The following is a 23,096-nucleotide window of genomic DNA, read 5'->3' on the forward strand; positions in this document are numbered from 1 at the left end:
AAAAAGAATGACACCATTATATTGGAAAGATGAACTCAAGGCTGAGGTAATCTAGAACATGGCTCTAATATTAAGCAAATAAATAGCCAGCTTTTAAAAGTAAGTACGGTGTTAATGACATAGTAGTACTGAAAAGAAATTACTACTTTGTAGTAATGCAATAAGGATTTTCAGTTTCAAAACCCACTGAAGCAAGAGTTGAGCATGAGTAAGAAGCAGTAGCTTAGCTAGATGAGAAGATCAGGGGTATTATCTGCTACAAGCTAAGACTTGTAGTGTACCAAGGCTACGACTTCACCTGCACCAGGATGTAAGAGTAAGCATACAAGTAATATATTATCCGGGTTATTTGCTGGCACCGAACACTGGAACTACAAGTAGTAAGTGGCAGTAACAAGTATAGCAGTCACAAGAATAATCATATGGTCAATATTATGTGTTCTTACCATTATTGACAGAGCATTACACACATAAATTAATTAAATAAACTGTAACGTAGTGACTCATGGGAAACATCTCTAGTTCTCTTCCCTTCCTGGAAGAAAGCTTCCTTCCCCTGCTGTCCACCTCCTTATCAGCTGAGAATGACAACTCAAGAACAACCTGACTGTAAGAAAACAGCGGTGAATAACGTCAGGATGTAAGATTAGACAGCTTCCAAACATGAGAGATATTTCTGAGGTCTCCAAGGACAAAAGATGGGGTTGGGAAGATACAGTTGCAAAATGCAACTTAATATTCCTCTGAATAATTAACAGTGGCAAAAGACAAAGATAAAATTATATTGGTTTGTCTTAATATTTTTCTTTTATGGCTACAATTGTTCTGGAAGTATTAGAGTAGTTGTCTACCAATAAACATCTGAAACCCTTCTCTAAGCCGTCCAAAGGCTGATAGAGAATAGCTTTACAGAATGTTTTAAAAACGTTTCCGGCATTAGATATTACAGTTTATTCAAACAGAATGTAATTGTTATGAGGAAATAAACAGGGAAATCATTATTATTTTTTTGTAATCATATAATTCATAAAAAGCAATACTAAAAATCTTATGTGATCTTATGTGATAAACAACTGGACATAACGTAACAAATGCTCTCTCAAAAATTTAATATTAATCTGCAGGAAGACAATTTTCTTCAAAATAAAACGTGAAATAATTTTACAGCATGTAAACTGAAAATAAATTTTTCTTCCATATGAATATAAATAATCTGATGTAATCATTTAAATATCAAGCTCACATTTGTAATTTCCATTTACAGTTTAGTAATTACAATCATATTAAAAGTTACTAAGCTAGAGTCATTTTTTGTCCCGGTCTGTATGTTGGGCCAACTTGTCCTTTCTTCTTGGGATTCTGAAAATCCTCATACCTCGAAACAGAAAAAGATATTAGCATATTAGTCTGAAATGATTTTGTTTGCATATGCCTCTTCAGACGCACATTAATGCAACACAGAACTACAGATGTTTGTTTATATTTTCACTGATATGACGAATGCATATCTCCCCAGATCTACAAGACTAGAATTTTCAACCACTAATCTGACTCAGAAAGCTTTCTCCTCGGTTTTTATTTGATTTTATTTTTGGAGGGATATGGGAGTGTAGGACTCACAGGGGTGGGGAACAGAAGTGGACTGGATACTAGGGAGCATCCCTCCTTCTCCTTTCCTTCTCTCTTTCCAGTGCTGTAAGATCTGCTTATGTATGTATCAGCTGAGGTAGAATGTGCCTTAACAATTTCCACACCCATCACAGAACATCCTGATGCCAGCTTCCAGCTTATTCACTCCAGTCATTTCCTAGTCTGAGATGATACATTTTCATTCTCACTGTATCTATTCCTCTGCATATTATTATTTTTTCTTTGGGAACACACGTGCCAAGGATTCAAAACCAACAGACCTCTTCCTGAATACTGTAGCTAACAGAGGCCACAACTGAGTCAAACGCCAGCAATTTGAAAATATGCTGGACTGCTACTTGATGGAACCTGGCTTTAAGTCTTACAGAATCAGAATCTTCTTGTACTGGTATAGCTCTTAACTTAATACAAGGTTTTTCTGGTCTGTGATTAGAATTTCTAGGTCCTACATCAAGGAAAACAAACAAACAAAAATACAGTGCACTGGTAAAAGAATTTCCCCTTCCCAATGTGTAACTTCTGAATTTCTGAAAAACAAAATGCTGTCAGAAACCACTCAACTCTTCTGCCATTCCCCACATTAAATAACTATTGTGCTTCTGATGAATAAGAAATGAGAACACCAAATCTCCACTGAATTCACAATTAAAAAAATAAATTCACACACACACACAAAATACTTACAGTTCAGTAAAATTCTTCCAGTCATCTTGGCTAATGGATGGTCTTATACCCTCAAGTGCAGTCATCAGATGGGACTGAGTAATAATCACAGTGTTCTTGGCAAGCATGGACTGATTAAAGGTGCTGTCCTCCTTGAAAACAGAGCCAGGAATAAACAATGAGAAATTACCAAAGTATACCTAGTGCCATGAACATCAGTAACTCTGGAACCACCTCATTACATATTATACATAAAATCACTAATTTCCCCCCTATATTAATAACACAAATTTGGCTTGTTTTCCTCAAGCTAGATATCATTTAAGTTTGCTACTTTTGTTACATTATATTGAATACTATTGCAGAAATTATTTCTTAGAATACCAAGCAACATTGGGAAAAAATGTGTTAAGACTAAATAATAAACAAAACTGCCATACTCCATTCTTGCTTCTGTAATTGGCTTTGATAGCACTGATTTCTGTCCTCAGGTGCTCTGTTTGCTGCTCCTGATTATTTTCCAGGGAGTCTTCTTGAGAGGTTGTTCTAAGCATTGACAGCTGTGATGATGCTGTGTCTCTTTGAGACATGCTGGTAAAATCGTGATTTATGGAGTTTGGTCCAGACAAACACAAAGAGCTCTAAATTGATCACAAGGAGAAATAGATTAACTCATTACGGACCTAAAAGAGTAACTCAACCATTAAGATTTAGCTCATTTTCCAGCCAATTTAAATCAGTATAACCTTGCTACCACCAGCAAAAACTTTCTCTTAAAGGTGTATCACACACAACTTTTTGCATGGAAAGTATCACGTTAATTTGCCAAGATATTTGGGGAAAGTACAGGTTTGAAAATAAACCGCCTCATCTTTGGAAAATATCTATATAGTTTTGCAATGGCCTATGTCAAAAAGAATAAAGGTCTACTAAACCCATTGTTTTATTTATGTATGAAAATCAGTGGTTCTGAAATCTGGGAGAGTTTATGCAGTTAGCTTTGGAATGACTCATAATTTAAATATTTATCACCTCCAAATTTTCTGTACAGTGGATAAAACAGGCAACTTTCAAGTTCAACAGTTTTAAGAGACTGAAGTCTTTATAGTCCCACTGAAGAATTTCCACAGTTAAAGGAAAATTTAAGTCTCTAAAGATACATTACTGGAACACTGTCATCTATACTGCAAGACAACAGATACAAAAGCACCTTACAAGACTTAGCAGTCAGTAATTACTTCTCCAATGTCAAAAGAAGCTATTTTTGGCTTTAGGAATCAATGCAAGACAGTTTTGAAAACAAGATTCTAACACCTTTGATAACTACCTGTAATGACATTTCTACAACAGATTCTCAAAATTAATGGACAACATGGAAACTTTGACATCATCTCTTCAACATAAGGAGCTTGGAGAGAGCGTATTCTGTTTTGCTTACCTGGCAGCCAAGTGAGACCAGCCAGCCTTCTGCCCCTAACCAGCTCCCTATCTCCAAGCTAGCCACAGAATGTGCTGGTTTGTCCACTGCAGTAAGAATTCCATTCTTAAGAGCAACAATGGAAGATAAGATTTTCTCCTGTTACTTACACAGTCTTGTGGTCAGATTATTCCATTAATGACTGGTCTACCAGAAATTGAAAAGCTGTTGATTTTTATGATCATGAGAGCTAGATGGTGATTTTTTAGTGATAAAACTGATTTAGTAATAAACTTTGGAAGGCAACAAGCCCTTATATCAGACAGTAAGACCAAGTATGAATACAGTTTGCCTGATTATAAAGCATTAAGTAGCATTTTGGGGTTTCAATCAAAAGTGCTTAAAAGTTGTCGAGAAGTCCATACTGTATTTTGTCAGATGGCATCCACCTTGGTTTCCACTCTGGACCACAAGGTGTTGGATGAAGACAGTCTCAAGGACAAAGCAGACATAACTGTGCTTCTAAAACCCTACCATTTGCCTGGTTCAGTTTTTCTGCTTCACAACCAATAATATTTAGAGAATTTAAAATACTGAGAAAGTAATTTACCAGTTCTGAAGGAGTTCCATTTCCTAGTTCTGATTCATAAGAGCTTCCAAAATAAAGACGATACATGTTGGACCTTGGGTCTTCAGGAAGCAACTCGGACATGTCTAAAGAAATAAGAGATTGCTCTAGCACTGCTTCTCCATCTACTGCTGAGTCATCTGAGCCACTGCTGTGGTTTAGAAAAACCATGGAAGACAGGCTGAAGTCACTATCAGAACTAGAACCAAAATCCTGTGACAAAAAAAAACACCAGAACATTTAGAAGTGTTAACTCACAACTAATTGCAAGCTGAAATACATCAAAATATTTAATGTACAGTCCAAATGAAAGTATCGATTTGCATTTGTTTCTAGCAATATGTCCTTCTCTGGGAGTACAATTCAAAATATTTTGCTAAGAAAATCCAATGCCTTTAAGCAGAACTTTCCATCTTTATGGCAGAACAATATTTAGAGGAAATAATCTTAAGGTTTTATTTATTTGCTATGATCTGTCTCACCCACTCAGTAACAGCAAGCGTTAGGAAATTTCTGGCTTGACCGTTCCCTCCAAGCAACTTGGGATCTTGTGCAAAGTGGTCTGGGAGACTGCGGTCAGTCTACTTTTACAGTGTTTAATTGCTCAACTCATCTTCAATCACGGTCAGCACATTTTAAATGTTGATACAGAAATTACAACTGGCGCTTTACACTGGTGTCTGCAAAACTCTTTGATAGTGCAAACCTATCAATAAGAAACGTCTGAGCACCTCACCCAATACATGCTTATTTATTTGTAAATTATACATGTGCTATTTAAGTTCTAGTATTTTTTTCCCTACACATCACTGGATTTTCTTGCACATGCCACTCTGGAGACTATTACTTTAGACAACAGCCTCCTCTTAATGATGGGGATCATCATCAGGTATGCCTACAACTACTTAGGTCAGCAGCACAGTATTTAGAAATAGCCATATGAAGGAAGAGCAAAACTGAGAGCAGTGTAAGGACACTCTGCCTGTGGGGGGCTGTCCTACTTTTACTGTTCTATCCTCATCTCTTAATTTCATATTCTCCTCATGCTGATGCTACAGTGAAGGGATTGTTCTGGAAGGTATGCTGGAGATCCCTCCCAGCACTAACAGTTGGATACTCAGAGCCCCATTACCTGGTAAATCTGGTGCAAAAAGAACCTGAGAGCTCTCCTTGCTTTTATGACCCCGACCCAAAACTTCCCTTTGACCTCCAAGTAGGGGAAGCCAATGCCTACCCCTTCCCAGCCAGAAACACAAGACAGGAATTAAAAATTTGAGGGCAGGTGGCTGAGTGGAAGCTAAAAGAGGAAAGAGGCCTGTCAGTCACATGAGTGACAAAAACTAAGGGTGGGATCCTGTGCCTCGGAAATATGGGTATTAGCTGGTGCCTGGAGATGTTAAGACAGAGGAGGCCCCTTCAGATAACATCACCCTCTTGCTACTTCCCCCCTAACCTCAGATCATACTCAATCTGTCAGAACAACTCCATAAAACCTACTTCCTTGCTTTCTCCACCACCCAAAATGTGCCAGCTCAAAATTGAATTTGCTGGGTGCCCCAAAGCTATGAGAGGCCCTCCCCGTTGATTTGCCACTCAATTCCTCATAACAATGCTAAATAGATTTTGCTAAAATAGATTTTAATATTAAACACTTCTCATAAAATCAAAAAATCTTGTCTTTAAGAAGCATTTAAACTAATTTGTTACATTATTCTCACATGATACTGTAAACATTAAGATTTTAATCCTCTATACAGGAAAACTAAATATTATTAAACAAATGTGCTAAAAAAAGGAAAAGAATTAACTCTTTCAAACATATCAACATCAAAATAAAAAGAGACATCTTTTATATCAGTATTATTTACCTGTGTTACACCTGAGCCTAAACTATTATGTATTGCCTCTAACTGGGCATTGTATAATAAAGCTTTTAGGTCAGCTCCTGTGAACTGATCTGTTTTTTCTGCCAAATACTCAAAGTCCACATCGCTTGCCAAGCACAGAGAATGACTGAGAGCTTTTAAGATTTCATTGCGTGAACTCTGTAAGAAGGGAGGAAAAAAAAAAGTCAGTAAAGCAACCTAATATTTTCCTTCTTCTGACTTCTAAATAGTGCTTTGGTCCTGTAACAAACGCATTCTTATCTGTGGAAGGAATTACCTTTTTTAAAAGATAATACTACCTTAATGATAATATATATTGGACATACTGTGTAGTAAACAATCTTTAAAATACAGGCAAAAATTTTGTTACATTACCCTGACAAGTCTAAGAGAAACCATACCAAACATACAGTGTGTAGAGAAATGCATTTCTGTAAATATCCAGCTAATATCTAGTATCTTAGTGCACAGGAACATCTTCTTCATGTACCTTGAAGAAGAATGAAATGATGTGGCATTTATTATGCCACATCACTTGAATGAAATGGTGTGGCATTTGTTAAACTCTCCAACTAATTTGAAAATGAACAGCACTAATTTTTAAGGTAAGATGGGGAATCAAAGACACACACCAAACAGCCTTAGAGGCCTCATCCAAAACCCACTATGATCAGTGAGAATCATTCCCTTCCTCGCCACTGACATATCTGTCTTCAAAAGAACTTGAACATTCAAATTAACTGTGGGTAAAGAATGGTAGAATTGTCTGGATTCAGTATAAAACTGCTCTGAAAACTTAAGCTAATCAAGGGTTGGGTTGTGAAGGCCTACAGTTCATTACTTCAAGCAAACAGCAGATCCATTGGATTCGTAATTCATAGGAAGATGCAGAAGATGATAAACACTACCCTGCAGCCAATTCCTGTCTGCAGACTAGTTTCCTCTAATTATTATTTATTTATTAATCTTTAATTATTCTTTATTCTTATTCTTTAATTATTATTTTTTCTAATCAGTTAAATCCACTGTAATATGATTTGATCCTTAAGACTGTGGTGAACAGTCTTTTCCCAGTTTTATACTAACACACTGGCAGTAAAAAGCAGTGAATTTGTACATGTAACTTGAGCTGTGCAAGCAACCCAACTTTGGCCAGATATGAAATGCCACAAAATATAAAGAAAAGCAGAATAAAGACCAGTAGTTTGATTTTTTTCCCCTGCCTCTCATGTAAAACATGTTGTTTTCTCACCTGATCAGGAGGTGGACAGTACAGGCACTTATCCAGTCGACCTGGCCTTAACAAAGCAGGGTCGATCAAATCTGGGCGACTAGTAGCAGCTAGGATGTAAACTCCTTTAGGAAAGTGTAGAAAAATATCATTAACTCCTGCTAAACTTATGTGTAAGAAGGGGCACACAGATGAATTGTTACCTTGTAAGCCTTCCACGCCGTCTAACTGAGTCAACAGTTGGTTAACCACCCGGTCTGTAACTCCAGTGTTGTCATGACCTCGGCGAGGAGCAATAGAATCAAACTCATCGAAGAAAACAATGCAAGGCTTGGCTGCTTGAGCTCTTAAAAACAAACAAACAAAAGCCAGTTAAATGTAACTAGAGAACAGTAAACTGTTTTCCCATAGAAGTTAGAGATTCTGAAGAATTGGATTTCTATGCAATTGCAGCTCATTTTTATGACATACCTTGTACTTACTTTTTCCTTTAAGTACTCAACTGTGTTAATGAAAGCTCATGAAAGCTTTAAAATCCAGTCACTTCAGATGACATCTTGATTTATGCATATCTGCCTCTACATTGTAAACTACACGAGAAGCAAAGGACATGAAGGATATCTTTTTTTAAAAAAAACTTCCCTTCTTCATTTTTGCATTAGTAAGCAGTGAGGCTCAGTAAGGACAGGTTTGTAAAAACAAAACTGCTGGCACTGAGGACCTCAATACCAAGTCAAGTCTGATTCTGTTTACTGAATGTTGATTACTAGCTGGAGTACCCTAGTCTGTGTCCCGGACTTATCTGAAAGGAATTCAGCACCTTTTTTCCACAACAAATCTGTGACATGAACCAAAGCACTCAAAGTGTAGAGAAATGGGAAATCAGCTTCAAAAGTGCATCCTTGATCTGAACTGTTCCTAAAAAAGTTCTTAAAAATGCTCTTGGCAAACTCAACATGACCACCTTATTTGACACAATTGTTTATTTCAGACACTTTTGTGATTTGACACCATAACTCTCCAAGAACAAAATTATTTCATGGAGCTTCAACCAATAAAACCTAGTGATAATATCACAAATCTTTACAAAGCCAACCTGTTAAAAATATCTCGAACTGCTTGCTCACTTGCTCCAATGTATTTGCTGAGTAGCTCTGGTCCCTAAAAAAACAGAAAAGAATATTCATGGTATGTTTCTTAGTTTTAATGTGTAATTTAACATCAGCGTGAGTTTAATATATTGGAGTGAATTTTATTTTAACAAAGAGAATGGCAGCACTCCAATTTGTTCTTAAAGCGGTTATTTCAATGTTTCTACTATAACAAAACACGTTCGAGTATCACAAGGTAACTGTTTACACTGCATTTAGAAAATAATTAAAATGCATTGCCAAACTTTATTGTCCAGTGGAATCCAGGATCTTTATATATATTTTTTTAAAGTAAATAAATTAAGAATATCCAATTAAATTTTATTATTCTTCCTAAAGAAAAATTATACCAAAAAAATCTCAGTCATAAAACTGTGAAGCTCCAGAAAGTCAGACAGATGCTTGGATATTCAGTGACATTCGGTATTTTAAATAAGCTTCTTACTTTGGTATTTTGCCTTCACAACCACACACTCATAATTATGTTGAGCTACTTCATTCAGTTAATAAAATTAATCAATCTTAAAAATCTTGTTACCTTGACACTTATGAAATTCATTCCACTCTCTCGAGCAACTACTCCTGCTAACAATGTTTTTCCTGTTCCAGGTGCTCCATATAGCAAGACTCCTGATCTCTGTCGTATGGGCAGGTTTGCAAATAATTCTGGATACTGGAAAAGAATGTCAACAAGACATGTTCTAAAATATGCAATTATTCTGTAGCGTACTGAAATCTCATGAGTGTGGATTTTCATTCAAAAATAATTTTAATTCCTTTTATCCACTTTAATAGCAAAAGAGCTCATTTTGACTATTGGTAGTTTACTTGGGGCTGAAGTGGGTTCCTAGGCTTCTTAATTACAAGTAGTGGCATCTTCTACCAAGAAGAAACACGACGGAATAGAGATGTATCAGAGTTTTAAAACATCCAAACTAGCACTTTTAAATTCCTATTTTGATCAGTGACTGATATGATCAAAGTATATAAAGTACACAACAAAAAGATTCTGTCCACTGTAAGAAAAAACATTCAGTCATTTTTCTGAAGACTGAAATGAATGGCTCATCACAATGTTGGAAACTTTAAGCAAGGCCGAAAGGTCAAATTAAAAGGGAAAACTGATGGACTGGCATTCACCCAGAAGACAGCACTACTCCAGCAAAAGCACAGAAGACAGTTGGAAACGTTATCTTCAGAGAACCTAACCACAAGTCCCTGTAAAGAAGTGTGTAACAAAAGAAGATGCTAGGAGTATGTCAGGCAGGGGATGTAATACTGCAATACTCCAGAACAACACTTCATTTGGAGAAAAGCACAAGCCATTGTCTGTTGTTTTTGGGAGAGGGAAGGGGAAGGTGAAAAAGTTTTCCACTAGCTGAAGATAGCTGAAGACTGGGAACCTACCAAAGTAGCTTAAAATCATACCTACCTTCTTTCTGTCAAATACTGTGTTGCACCTTAAAAATAATTCTTATTCTAGTAACAGTATGCTTAAAGTTCAAGTAACTGATTTAAAAGAACTGCATACCTTTGCAGGTAACATGATGGTATCCACAAGTATTTGCTTCACATCTTTTAAGCCACCAATCCTGTCCCAGCCAATGTCTTTAGGCTTATGAAGGTTGACATTTCTTAGAGCTAATGGAGTAAAATCTTTTAAAGCTTTCTGAAAATCCACAGTTGAGAGATTCACTTCTGCTTTACGGAAAAATGAAAAAAAAAATCCTCACTATAAGTAACAAATAAATACATTTTAAACACGAAACAAAATCTGGTGTTTTATTTGTGTGTTATTCAAAGGTTCTGGATAACAGAAGTTAGACTATGAAAACTAGATTTTGTTGTGAACATACCATCATTTGGAAATGCATTCCGGTTAGAAATACAGGCATGAATGGCACGGTCAACCAGCACAGTAAAATCTCTAGCAACAAAACCTTCTGTTTCCTTTGCAACATATTGGAGGTCAAGATCTGAGAACTTCTTGATATCAGAATTCAGTTTATTTTTTATTACGGAACACAGCATTTCATATCTTTGCTTCTGAAAAACAGAATTGTACAAGTGCATTTTCAGTTTTCTGTTTATGTGGATTTCAGAAGTTCAGAAAGCAATTACATATGAATTACTAAAATTTCCTTCACCATTTTAGGTATCACCAATTCTTCAAATAACAAAATCTGAGCAGGCATGAATATGAATAAAAGTCAATTCTTCAGCTGAACTTCAATAAAATCACCAGTTTTATGACTTCAAACATTTACCCCAGCAGTTATCTTCTATCTAACAACAATAATGAAACAATCCCCTGTCCCTCAGATTCTACTGTTTTACTATACCCATTGTTTCTGTTTCACAGGAAAACAAAAAACTTTCCATTTGTGCTGATACATGCAGAATATATTGAAAGTGAAAACTACTGCGTTAGATAAAATACATGTGATAATTTGGTATCTTTTAAGATCTAGAGTTTTTCACTGACACCTCATGATTATTCATGTAGTGGTATTACAAAAAATGCAAGAAGGGGGACAAAACCTACATTGTATATAATGCAGAACTGCTTCCTCAATAGCTTTTATTTGTTTGTCTGTGAAAGAAGACAAGCAGGCAGGAACTACATGTGCTAAATACCAATGAGTTGCCATGACTATTTCATATCATTAGGATATATATGCACAGGTACAAATAGTCTACTTTCTCCTGCAATTAAGTTATACTGATTATTCTTTCCTTTACACTTTTCCAAAAAAGACTACATTTAAAAGTAGAGGGATATCATTCACACAGAAAAATAACCCCAAACCTTCCCATAAAATTAATATTTAGTTTTAATAACATTTTAGCATTTAATTCAATTAACTAACATTTAGGGATATACTTACTTACTCCTCTGAGCAGTGAAAAGAAAAACACACTTCAGTTTAATGTCATTTACCTAACTGATCCACATGTTTTTCAACACTTTACAGGTAACAAGGGGGCAAACATTTAGAGGGAGCAAATTAACCAAATTAATAAATACCTGAATTTACCTGATCTGGAGACTGGATACATTGGAAGCACTGAAATATATGCGTGCCTTGAGCTGAAACCAGGGAAGGATGTAGGGCATGTTCAGACTGACTTGTAGCAATGAATGCAATCAAACTCCCCATGGAAATAACTTCTTTTATCAGATCTTTCAAAACTAAACAGATGACATATTGCTCCATGAATTGCAAAATAACAAAAAGATTCTGTATTTGATTATACACATTTCTGCTGTAGTAGCATTAATGCATACAAAATGTAACAAATGAATATTTGCTTTATTCCCATAAATAAAGGCTTTTCTTTAATAATAATAAAAACTAAACCCACCAACAACAAAAATGAAAATAACAACAACAAAACAGAGGGACAATATAATTATTTTTTTCTAGGACAGTACATTCCATTACTAAAACATCATTGGAAGTGCTGTTTAAAAGCTATATTTGCGAATATATATTCGGATATTAAACATGATTTTTCTGTGCTATGAACTCTGCTCTACAAACATACCTCATGGTCCAGAGGCAATAATGATACAGACAATTGTCTAGCTAGGACAGTACAATTCAGGTGCCAGAAATTCCAAGCTGCATTACATTTTTATCCAGACACAGGTAGTACAGTCTTACCATAAGCAAGTCTATTGCTTTGAATCGTTTCAGGGCTGTTCTCATGCTCTGGTGTGGAAGGTACTCCAACAATCTGATCAAGATCATCCATTAAAAGGATGGATGGTTGTCTCCATGATGCTTCTAAAAAAGCTTCTTCCACATTTTTCCTTATATTTCCTAATCTTTTTCCTAAAAGAGAAATACAGTTTTTAGGACAAAACTTACCAGGGGAAAAAAACAGATTGACTTACAGCTTGCTCAGGTAATACTCCAATGGTTTGGATTCAGCTAACTTAACTGCACTCCTACAAATCAGGTATCTAGTTTAAAACAGAGTCCACAGTCAGTAAGGAAAGTAGGCAACATTCCATCAAAAAAGTACTAGAAGGATCACTCTGTCCTAAAATGTGATTAATCACCTTTCAGCAACCACTAGAGGAACCTACAGGTATAATTTCTAGACAGTTTAATACAGAGCAGTGCCAACAGCACCCTAGATTAGCTACTGAAGAGTCCTGCAATTTGAAGAATTTTTCAGCATGACGGACCTAACTCTTTACTGATCTTTCCCTTTTTCTCTGGAGCAGGGATCTTAGTAGGGACTTAAACAAGCAGAAAGAATACAGGCACGCAATATAAGGGCGTTGTAATTCTTTAACATTTAGGATGCTTAACATAATATTTGTTCTGGCTAGCACAGCTGAAAAAACACACAATTCAACTTGCAACTTCTTCCTCTGTTACAAGAAATAGAAATAAACTAAGAATCATTGTTTGAATTTGGTGGTGGTACAAGGGACAGAAACTGCTAAGTGCAAAATAAGCCTAAGACCGTTTCATTAAACCTAAGACGCTTTCATTAGACTGTTTAACTTAAAGAATCTCATTGTGGGGAATCACACTTCCTTCCAAAATTATTAACAACAAAAACTGAAAGATAAGACAGACTAAATATAGTAATTTCAATTATTGAGAATGAAACCCTTATTATCATACCTCTTAAAGCTTTGCAGTCAATTACTTCTACATGAGCATCCAGTCTATCAAATGCTTCTTTGCAGATGGCCTTCGCTAGTGTTGACTTTCCACTTCCCTGCAAAAATAAATGTGAGCTAACAAAGTTACACAACTATTTCCTTCTATCTTTCTGGAGTTTTTATCAAAGCATACTCAAGTTAAGCTGGGAAGGCTAGGCACACCTTAGTTTTAATCCTCACCAGAAGTATACAGCTATTCTGTCTCTGCATCACTTGCCAGAGACCAAAGCCATGTACTGAAACAAGTATAAGCCAAATTTAGGGTGGATAACTCCAGCATTCTGATACAGATAACATTCTGATGATCTATTATTATGGGATATGGTGTTAAATAGCTCACCACAAGAGGCAACAGGAAACTTAAAGAGTATCAACTACACTGTAATTTTATGTTAAAACACAAGAGAAAAGACCGTATTCTTACCTTCATTCAAATATTTAAGAGACAGAAAGTGTCTGTTATACCTTAAACACAAAGCTTATTAATAACCTATGGGAATAGACTGAAATTGCATTGCTAGCAATATTTAACGTTTTACTTTATTATGTTATATTAAATATACATTTCTATTTCATGAATGTGTTTATATATATATAATGTTTTACTATGTTAACTCTGTTCAGCTGACTGCTCATTTTTCAGCTTATTCTTTAACTCTTTGAGTTTGCATGGCATCAAAGAAAACTAATGAAAAGTTTTGTAACTATGGAAAACTTTCCCGGAGGGTTTGCAAGTAGAGAGTAGTAAAGTGCATACCTTTCCTCCTGTGAGAAGCACCCCTCCACTTCGCAGTCCCACAGCAATACCAGCCAGTTTTTGAGATAAAGGACGACCCAAAAGACTGTGGCTTATGTGTTCAAATGAAGATGTTCCTAATTTGTCCACTCCTCTGCATGGCAAAGAAAAAGTTAAATGACCTAGGGTAGCATCAGTGCACATGATATAAATATTAATAGCTAGCAGTACAGTGAGGTTACAATGTTGGCAATGCGAAGCACTTCATATTTTCAACCAAAAGATAAAGAGAATTCAGTGTGAAGATTTTAAAAAAAATCTTTTTACATAAGTACTTTTATTTTGCAGGGGCAACAGAGAGGGCACAAACAGACATTGCAGAACATCCGTGTTGTGCAACTGTTATCCGCTCATCCTATGCCACCCCAGCTGGAGGTAGGTCTCAGACAACAGAGCTGACTTCAGCTTCTGGGGCTTCATCTATTTGTGTGTCTGAGTAGCAATTTACTAAGGAATGTAACAAAATAGTAAAACATGGAGCACATCTGAGGCACAGAACTTCACCTTCTCAGAAATAAAGGAGCACAAAGCTCGTTGGAAGAGATCTTTGCCCTTTACCTGTCCTAAATCTGTGACTTTTGACACACCTTTCAGGTCCACGAACAGCAAGGCTCCAAGTTTTGTATTTCAACCAAAAAGTTGCACCATGAAAAATGAACAAATGAAGCCTGGTTTCTAACATCCCTACCCTAACACATTGTATCCCTGCCACAATGGCCCGTTTTTGCCACTCCTCGGTTGCCTGTTACAATGCCAATAGCATACTACTGCAGTACTCCAAGTCTCTCATGTCTCTTCTGCCCCATTCCTACCTCACTTGCTACACAGTACCACTGTCTTCCCTTGTACTAATTAGAACAGCTTTACACATCATTTAATTACTGGCTGTGAAAGAGCCAGTGTGTCCTAGGGCTAGTTCCAAACTGTGCCTAGGCCCCCAGACAGATTAACCAACTAGCTGTTGAACTTACATTACACTTTTTACCAGTGGAGCTACTGCTTTGATGTCTTCTCCACAGCTGTCAATTCTGATAAAACTTGTAGGAACTAAATTCTTTGAGACCCATACCCATTTCTTAACTTTGGTTAAACACGTTAACAGGTTTAAGTTACTGTGGGAAGCAGATTGACAGACTGACTGCAACATTTAAGTCTGGCTGCCTTTGGAAACCCCAGATTAAAAAGTAATCTCCAACAACTAGAGTATTCCTTAATGCTACATAGAGGTCTATTTCATACCACTTAGAAGCACACCAAGAGCCACTGAACTATCAGTATTTCCTTTGAAACTTAGAGTTCTGAGACTTCCCATCCAATTGCCAGACATGATGACCTATTCAGCACATAAGTTTAAGTCACCTGAAGTTTTCTTCAGTAAGACTGCTCAGAGGACAAAATTAAACATCTATACAAACATCAATATGTGCTGAGCCAGACACAAGCCAAAATACCAAAAGATGCAGTGGTGTTTTTTTAACATCTGGCTTTTTTTTTTTTTTTTTTAAAAAAGTGCATTTTCACCAGTATTTTTTTTTTCTTTAATTCCCATTCAATCACACATTTTCTGCTATGAAAACATCTCACCCTAAATGGTCTAGTTTGTGGTACGGAAGTCTCCTGTCTGTATCGCGCATAGGTGGCTGGCTGTCATCATCAGCTTTCCTAGTCAGAGGATGTAAAAGAACCTACAATAAAGGGAAATGATAATACTTTACACAGAAGGGTATACGATTGACTAGCCTTTTTTGGATTCTGTGTAATTTTGCCTGAAAGAAAGATGCATTGGTAAAATGGCATACATATAACTATTTCAAAAATACAATTCAGTGTTTACAGCCATGTAACAAGTTGCAATTAGATGTTAGGCTAAGCGCACTTTATCCCAGACTGTGCAGCTCATCATCTCTTTCCCTAGCTGCAACTTTGCTGTACATTCTGTGTTATGCTGGCACAAACTTTGTGAGGCAAGACAGTAAATCATAAAAGGAAATTCATCTAGGTGAAATGTAGCCTGTCAAAACACTTGGCTTTTGTTTTTGTTTTTTTTTATTAATCCAAACGTATTTTTCAACCTGGTTTGCCAGGGACCTAGTATGAGAAGCTGAACTGGCAAAACAAGGCTAATAGAGAAGTTCACAGGCCGGTAGGAGATGCTTAAAGCTCACAGTGCTATTAAGAAATATACATTGTCCTTTCATCTTAATACCAGTCACCAGCATGATTTGTAGAAGTCTTCTACTTCTCTACTACCAATATAAATAAAGCCCATTATACTTTTGTTGAACAGGAATTCTACGTTTTGCAGAAAAAATATATTCTGAACAGCCAAATGGGACCCTTTCAGTCTCTGCTAAAATTTAACTGTATCAGTTTAAAAATGAAAAAAAATATTTTCCCAGTACTATATCCATAATCCTCAAGTCATGGGCATGTGCTCAACCAAAATTACCAATGGAACAGTAATCCTAATATTAAGGAAATATTTAATTTTCTGAGAAATACTAAAGAAATGTCTCACCAATGCCTCAGGCTAACAAGTAACATGTAAAGAATGCAGATACAATTTAATGAACAGACCAACGTTTTTTATTTTAAAAGGGAAACCAACATATGATACATATAATTTATCTGTAACCAAATGTAACAATTTAAATTACTTGGTACCTGATACTATGTGATATTTACTTGTATATTAGTCTTTTGCAGCAAACTGGGACTCAGCATAAAAATATTCTCAGACTTATTTTCTTCCATGTGTGTAGGATGCACTATACTAAGGGCAAACTCCTCCATTCCTGTAAAAACAAGAAACAGCTACTAAAATTCCAAACAAATTTAGCTTTTATTCCTCAGAAGAGAAAACATTAATATATTATGAAATACTACAGTACAATCCAAAGTGAAATAAAAGGATAATTGTTATTGAAGTGTAATTCATGCTTACAGTTTCAGTGTAAAGAGATAACTGTTACATTAAATGGTGTATACAGAGATTAAAGGCATTGCCCAAGTAAAATCCATAATGAATGGTTAAGACATCTACAGCTGGAGACAGTATTAACCTTACCATCTTTAACATGCAGATGTATAGAGTCCGTGCTTGTCATTATCCAGGGAAGATCATCAGTAGCAGAATCCTGCAGCCAAGAACTGAAAGCAGATTTAACATCATCTTCGTGTATATCTTTATGCTACATAAGAATATATAGAGAAAAAGAGAAATAAAATAAGGCATTAGTAAGACTTTTCTTCCTATGCACTGAGTGCTTGTTTTTCTTATGGTAGTAGAGATATGGAAGAAGAAGAACAGTTTCATTTATTTGGAAAATAACATTTTGCCAACAATCACCATGTCTATCATCTGCTCTACAGAAAGCACCTGCCTAGCCCCTGCTAGAGCAACAGCTGACTCTTCAGCCACCTTGAAAGATTTTATCTTTGGAACACTGATGTGAGGCAAGGAGCTTTTAAGTCTTGTTTTACTTGTCTTGTATTGCAAGATTGAAAAGCACTACTCAGTTCCCAGCCTTGAAAGGGCACCTAAGTTTATGCACCAATATTGACCTGTGGCTTATTTTGGCTGCTCACTGCACCCCTCTCTTTCTGGGCTCATCTTGATGGGGGCACCAAAAACAATTTCCAAAAAGCAAGCAAAGAGACCACACGACTGACCCTAGATCACCTAGGTAAATGGAATAGGAAAAGAGATTGAATATGAATCTCAACTGAGTTCCTAATCACAGAAGCATAATTCCTGTCTAAAAAGGCGAGGGAGCTGTATTTAAAAACACACACACATACTTTGTGTGATTTTAGCAAATTACTGAAAGAATGCTTATTTTAATTCCAATATGTATCTTAAAAAAAAACACAGTTCAACTATTCCTCTGTAGGTAAGAAACAAAAAAGACTATCAGGGATGAAGAATAAACCATGCATAAGGTCTGGTATGATGGGAAATGCCTTATTTGAGGTTTTGAGGAGTAGCTAACATGGCAGATAATCAGGTCAGTATCACCAAAAAATAAGCATATGGTACGCTTTGAAGTATTTTTCATTCCAGAGCTACATCCAACAGAGCATGAAAATGGTGCTAAGTATGTTTTTACTGTCACAGATGCTCACTCAGTAGACTCGCAAGAGAGATTTAAGGATGTAACCCTAGAAAATTAGATCTTTAGCATTAAGAAAACAATTAGCATTAGAAAGGGATCAAAATCTAAACAGCACATTAAAAATTATAACCATTTTACTGCAATTCTTTCTTAGGAAATCCACTGGCCACTGCAAGATTTGAAGAGCACATGAATGTCTTCTCCCTGAAGACTTAAAAATGGGTATTTCCACTTTAAATTTATGATTCTTTGTTAAATGTTTTTAGGGGCTTAAATGTACGCACTTAAATTTGCTAGGTTGGAACCATGTACTGCAAATGCAGTCTGATGCTAATTATTATTGATTATTGTTGTTACAACTAATAAAACAAATAAACATTACAAAAAATAAGTAAAAAGCCTTGACCAGAGCAACATTAGTTTTTTACCAGTATGTGAACAAATACATGACCAAGAATATCAACTCACTAAGTTCTGTCTGGGTTGCAGCCTAAGAGATACAGGAATTTTAGGAACAGATTCAACTGACTTAATTCGGACTGCTGAATGTATATCGATACGTAGCTTTTTTCTCAGTGCATCTGGAATCTAAAACATTTAAAATAAAAGCAAAGAAAAGGGAAATATCAGACAATAGAACAGTTATAACATTGCATACATAGTATAGTATCAGTATTCTTAAGTGTTGCAAGAAAGTTTTAGTAAAGGAGAAAAAAAAAACACAACCAAAACAAACACAAAACCCCTTCATTTGCTGATTACAATTAATATTACATGGGCAGGTAGGTATAAATAATCCATTATACAGATCAGAGCTAAGCACATCTGTAGTACAGACAGAGAAATTTCTTTAAGTTGTACTAGTTTGTATGCCCTTTAAAAAGGAAACTGCTTTTCAAACACACTGTTATTTTAAATGTATTTCCAACTTGAAAACATCTCATAAATGTTTATTAAACCTGAAAGACTTAACAGTTGTGGCATTTGGAAAATTGCTGTGTGTCTCAAAAGTTTTAGTGGTAAATACCACTCCAGGCTTTTGTTCTCAGTCTCAATGAAAATAAGTGAATGGTAAGGAGTATAATATGCCGAAATAGTCAGCTATTTGGAGTGCATTTGATTTGTTTTTGTTGATCCTGCATGTGCTTCCAGAAAATAATATGAGCAGGCTGTAGTTCTGTCAGAACGAGCCAAAATGTCAGTGTGTACACGCTAGGACTGGGCCACCTTACACAATATTCTATAAAGACTAAGATGGTTTAAAGGATATAAAGCTAATTATTTGATAGTAATTTAAGAATTTAATAAAAAGCTTTAACAGTATATAAAAGCATGTTAACATCATTAACCAATAGGATATATGATCCCATTACTTTATAGTTTGATGACAGGAGTCCAAACCATATTTTAAAGAAATGGAAAAAAAAAAAAAAAGAAACAGCAACAACAACTCCCCTATTTATGCATTACTGAATGTACGTAAACACTTTCATGTTCTCATGAATACAGTGGCTGCCGACAGAATTTGAAGAAAATACGCACCTCCAGGAACTAAAGAAATTTCCCCGTTTGGTGCAAAAAATGCTGAGGATGAAGAAACCTAGAGTACACTGTATTTCAGAAGATAAGGGTAGCATAACACAGAATTAGATGTCTTAGCAAAGCATAGGCTTACTATATATTATTTGATTCTAGTGTACTCTATTTGAGAGCTTAATGCAAAGCCTAAATGCCTATAATACTAATGAGCCAGTTCCACAATTATCCAGTAGAAGATATCCAATAAAAATGCCAAAAGATAGTGTGCTCAAACTGACCCAAACTCTTCCAACATGTAGGGTTTCCCCACTGTTGCCATACTCTATGATACTCTTTAGGTCTTCAAATCCGTTCCAAACGATCTGCACAACAGATCCCTCAGTGGATGCTTGGCTGCTATTAGAATTGGAATTGTTTTTGTCTTGCGTACTAGTCAAATGTTTTTGCTTTTCAACTGGCAGATTTTGCTTTGCTTCTTGATGACGCTGTCTTGGGGAAAGCAGCTCATTAATTTTCCCATAAGATACTACAGCATTTGGCTCCAAATCAATAAATTCTAAATTCCATGGAAAAATATGAATGGCATTGTATTTCAGAAATGCATGAGTGGCTGATGCATTCTGTACGCTGGGAGGCTGGGACTGACATACTCTAAAAATGGAATCCATGTGAATTAAGTTCAGCAGCTTGTCTTTGAAGGTGCCCATTTCACCTTTATCACACAAAGTCTTTTGTTTCTGCTCAGGTGTACGAGAGAAAATGCTCCCTATGTAATTCCACATATCTGGGAGAACATTTGAGCCAAATGTCACATTTGCATCGGCCTTACTCTGTTCAGGGACTCCTGGATTTAAGTGAGGTTGGTTGATTAAAGGCTCCTTTACTGTTTCTTCTTGTTCCATGTTATTTTTCACAAAGGTTTTGAGCAAGACGTCACTTTCCGTGAAAGGCATGCTGGTGATGTTTTCTTCAAGTTCACGTGTTTTGGGGCGAATCAGAAGTTCCGTGAATGGTTCTAATCTCCCATACGGGGCTGCTGGCATAAGCGTACCTGAATATGAACAGAACAGAATGAATGCATCCCCTCTTGCAGAACAGCTCTCTCAATGTCCCACATCAGCATTCAGTGCTGCTTACCAATTTTGACGTAAATGTGGGTGTGCTGTTCAACCCATATAGGAAAGATGGCTTTTGGAAATACTATTCGGATTTGGTCAAGTAGATGTCTTTCAAGAGAGGAAGCGTGCAGTTCCTGGGGAAACGTGATATAATTATAAATTAAACACTTCATATATTTTGAACGTTTGAAGATAAAAACTCTGTGTCTCTTTCTAATACAACATTAGAAATATAAAGTACAATGAAAATGTACCACATTTAGTACTTCCTTAGGGGCAGAAAAGACTAGGGAATTACAAAAAAATGCTTATGTCTACAGTCTCTGTTATCTGTAAGGAAAAAAAAAAAGAGCACTAGAAAAGGTTTTAGTACCAGTATTTCCCAATCATCTGCTGTGAGTGGTTCCACTTCTACTTGCTGACAGGAGGAGACGTGGGAACAGGGTTCAAGGAATACCTGGCAAAAGTAACAACATTTGAAACACTTAACTTCTATTTTTAAAGACATAAAGATTCCATCTTTAACTTAGATAGGAAACTGACATCTCTTTCATTATATGTTTTCACTGCCTCGAACATACACCTTCTTAATGACATGAGGTAATTCAAAAGCAGAAGATGGAAGTTCAAAGTTTTGGAGACATTACATTGGGCATACTTGGGGACTTCAGCATGCTGTGACTGGAAGTGAATGTGCAAAGCATCAAGAGCTTTATCAGCTGATAACAATTTAAAAAAAAAAAAAGAAAAAAAGATTGCATTTCAAACCTGATCTCCAGCTGCAATACCAAGTTTCTCCGCTAAATGTCTGTTAATCTCTGCAGTATTTTCACTCTGGTGACCTCGATGCCTCATTTCCATCCAGCTCAAAAATATAGGCTGATGACCGCATGATATTTTCACAGCCTGGCCCTATCAGTTTTAGGGAAATAAGATATATTAATGCCATAACTGACTATGTACAGAATGAAGCAACAAGACTTTAAAGCAGTTACACCCTCTCCCCCCCTCTATTGATGGTTAATTTGTAAGACATCCAGAAACCGCAGCAGGACGGAAGCGAACGTGTGCTGGATTTCTTGCGACACGTACCTGCCCTTCCACAACTCTCTTTTACTATGCCAAAGGGCAGGATTTTCCCAATCTTGGCAATTTTTCCCCTGTGCCATGCCTTTTTTGGACCTGGAGGGTGAACGTGACCTTGCAGTCAATGTTGTACCAGAGCTGCTCCCACCCTCCCCACATTCGCCTTGGTTTTCTCCTCTTTAACGTTGTTCTTAGGGATTTTTTTTCCTCCAGGCTGCCTGCCCTGCTAGCCCTTAATCCTTGACTTTTGCTCCTTGCATAACGGATGTGCACAGGCTTTGCTCATGTTTCCATGTGTGAAAAGTTCCTTAAAAGCGTAAAATCCCCTTCCTGCAACTGGGACTCTGAGTGACAAGAGCTCCAAGGAACATTTACTTGAATATCCATGTATGCCAAGAATTATGATTCTGCCTGGATCTGCCATCCCAGTTCATAGGTTAATGCTGAGGAATGTGTTACAGGTGTACGAATCACAGCACTGAGGGACACAAACGACACCACACAGCCTAAGAGAGCGCTCAGAGGCAAACACCGATCATTTTATTAAGTTGAACGCGCGGCCCAAGATGCAGAGCCCTCGGATCGATGCCCCAGGCACCTCACCAAGGCAGGGAAGCGGCTCCCGCCGCCCCCCAAAAGCCGCCCCCCAAAAGCCGCGACCTGGCCCTCGACCCCCGAGGCCGCCATGACAGCCCAGGGCCTCGTCCCTCAGGCGCTGCCGCTACGGGGTCGCCGGGGCCCCGTCGCAAGGGGCGCCGCGGGTGCGGGGGTGGGCGGGGCTCCCCGTTGCCATGGCCACGGAGCAGCCGCCGCCCCGTCGCCATGGCGACCCCGCATGCGTAGCGGGGGGGGGGCGTTTCCCCAGAATCCTCCGCGCGCTGCCCTCGGCCGGGCCCGTACCTGCTGCAGGCGGAGCTGCGAGGCCAACGCGGGCGGCAGGCGCAGGAAGCAGTCCCGGGTGCTGCTGAGGACAAGCGTCACGGCCGCGGCTGCGGCCGCCCCCCCGGCGGGGTTCCCGCTGCACCACATGGCGGCGGCCGGGCCGGGCTGGGCCGGGCCTCGCCACCCGGCGCACTGCGCGGGGCTGCCTGCTGCGGCGGGCAGGGCCCTCCCCCCCCCGCCCCCGAGA

At 37.5% G+C, this 23,096-nt stretch overlaps 1 protein-coding gene across 2 annotated transcripts; it reads right to left on the bottom strand.

Annotated features, from left to right (window-relative positions):
- On the bottom strand, positions 1 to 23,094 carry PEX1 (peroxisomal biogenesis factor 1). Of its 2 annotated transcripts, none has more exons than XM_035318709.1 (24): positions 22,868 to 23,094; positions 21,650 to 21,793; positions 21,255 to 21,338; positions 20,901 to 21,015; positions 20,042 to 20,814; positions 18,693 to 18,812; positions 17,177 to 17,300; positions 16,795 to 16,904; positions 15,694 to 15,794; positions 14,071 to 14,203; positions 13,273 to 13,369; positions 12,295 to 12,465; positions 11,665 to 11,819; positions 10,483 to 10,672; positions 10,158 to 10,327; positions 9,165 to 9,299; positions 8,572 to 8,636; positions 7,679 to 7,821; positions 7,497 to 7,600; positions 6,227 to 6,403; positions 4,341 to 4,571; positions 2,754 to 2,954; positions 2,335 to 2,465; positions 1 to 1,375 (listed from the first exon to the last, which is right to left on the bottom strand). In XM_035318709.1, the coding sequence occupies exons 1-24, from the start codon at positions 22,994 to 22,996 to the stop codon at positions 1,294 to 1,296; spliced, it is 3,885 nt and encodes a 1,294-aa protein (XP_035174600.1). In that variant the 5' UTR covers positions 22,997 to 23,094; the 3' UTR covers positions 1 to 1,293. The 2 variants fall into 2 exon arrangements, with proteins under 2 accessions (XP_035174600.1, XP_035174601.1); XM_035318710.1 differs by having other exon boundaries at positions 10,158 to 10,324; positions 22,868 to 23,093.
- Positions 23,095 to 23,096: the final 2 nt, after the last annotated feature.

This window comes from Oxyura jamaicensis, chromosome 2 (genome assembly GCF_011077185.1).
Source record: "Oxyura jamaicensis isolate SHBP4307 breed ruddy duck chromosome 2, BPBGC_Ojam_1.0, whole genome shotgun sequence".
Classification (NCBI taxonomy): domain Eukaryota; kingdom Metazoa; phylum Chordata; class Aves; order Anseriformes; family Anatidae; genus Oxyura; species Oxyura jamaicensis.

Excerpts from the sequence above, each read along its gene's own strand:
- PEX1 (XM_035318709.1), bottom strand. The coding sequence starts at position 22,996 with ATGTGGTGCAGCGGGAACCCCGCCGGGGGGGCGGCCGCAGCCGCGGCC. Across the intron at positions 21,339-21,649 it reads GTATTGCAGCTGGAGATCAG|GTATTCCTTGAACCCTGTTC; the intron begins GTTTGAAATGCA and ends TACTTTTGCCAG. Across the intron at positions 8,637-9,164 it reads TGAATTTCATAAGTGTCAAG|GGACCAGAGCTACTCAGCAA; the intron begins GTAACAAGATTT and ends CTGTTTTTTTAG.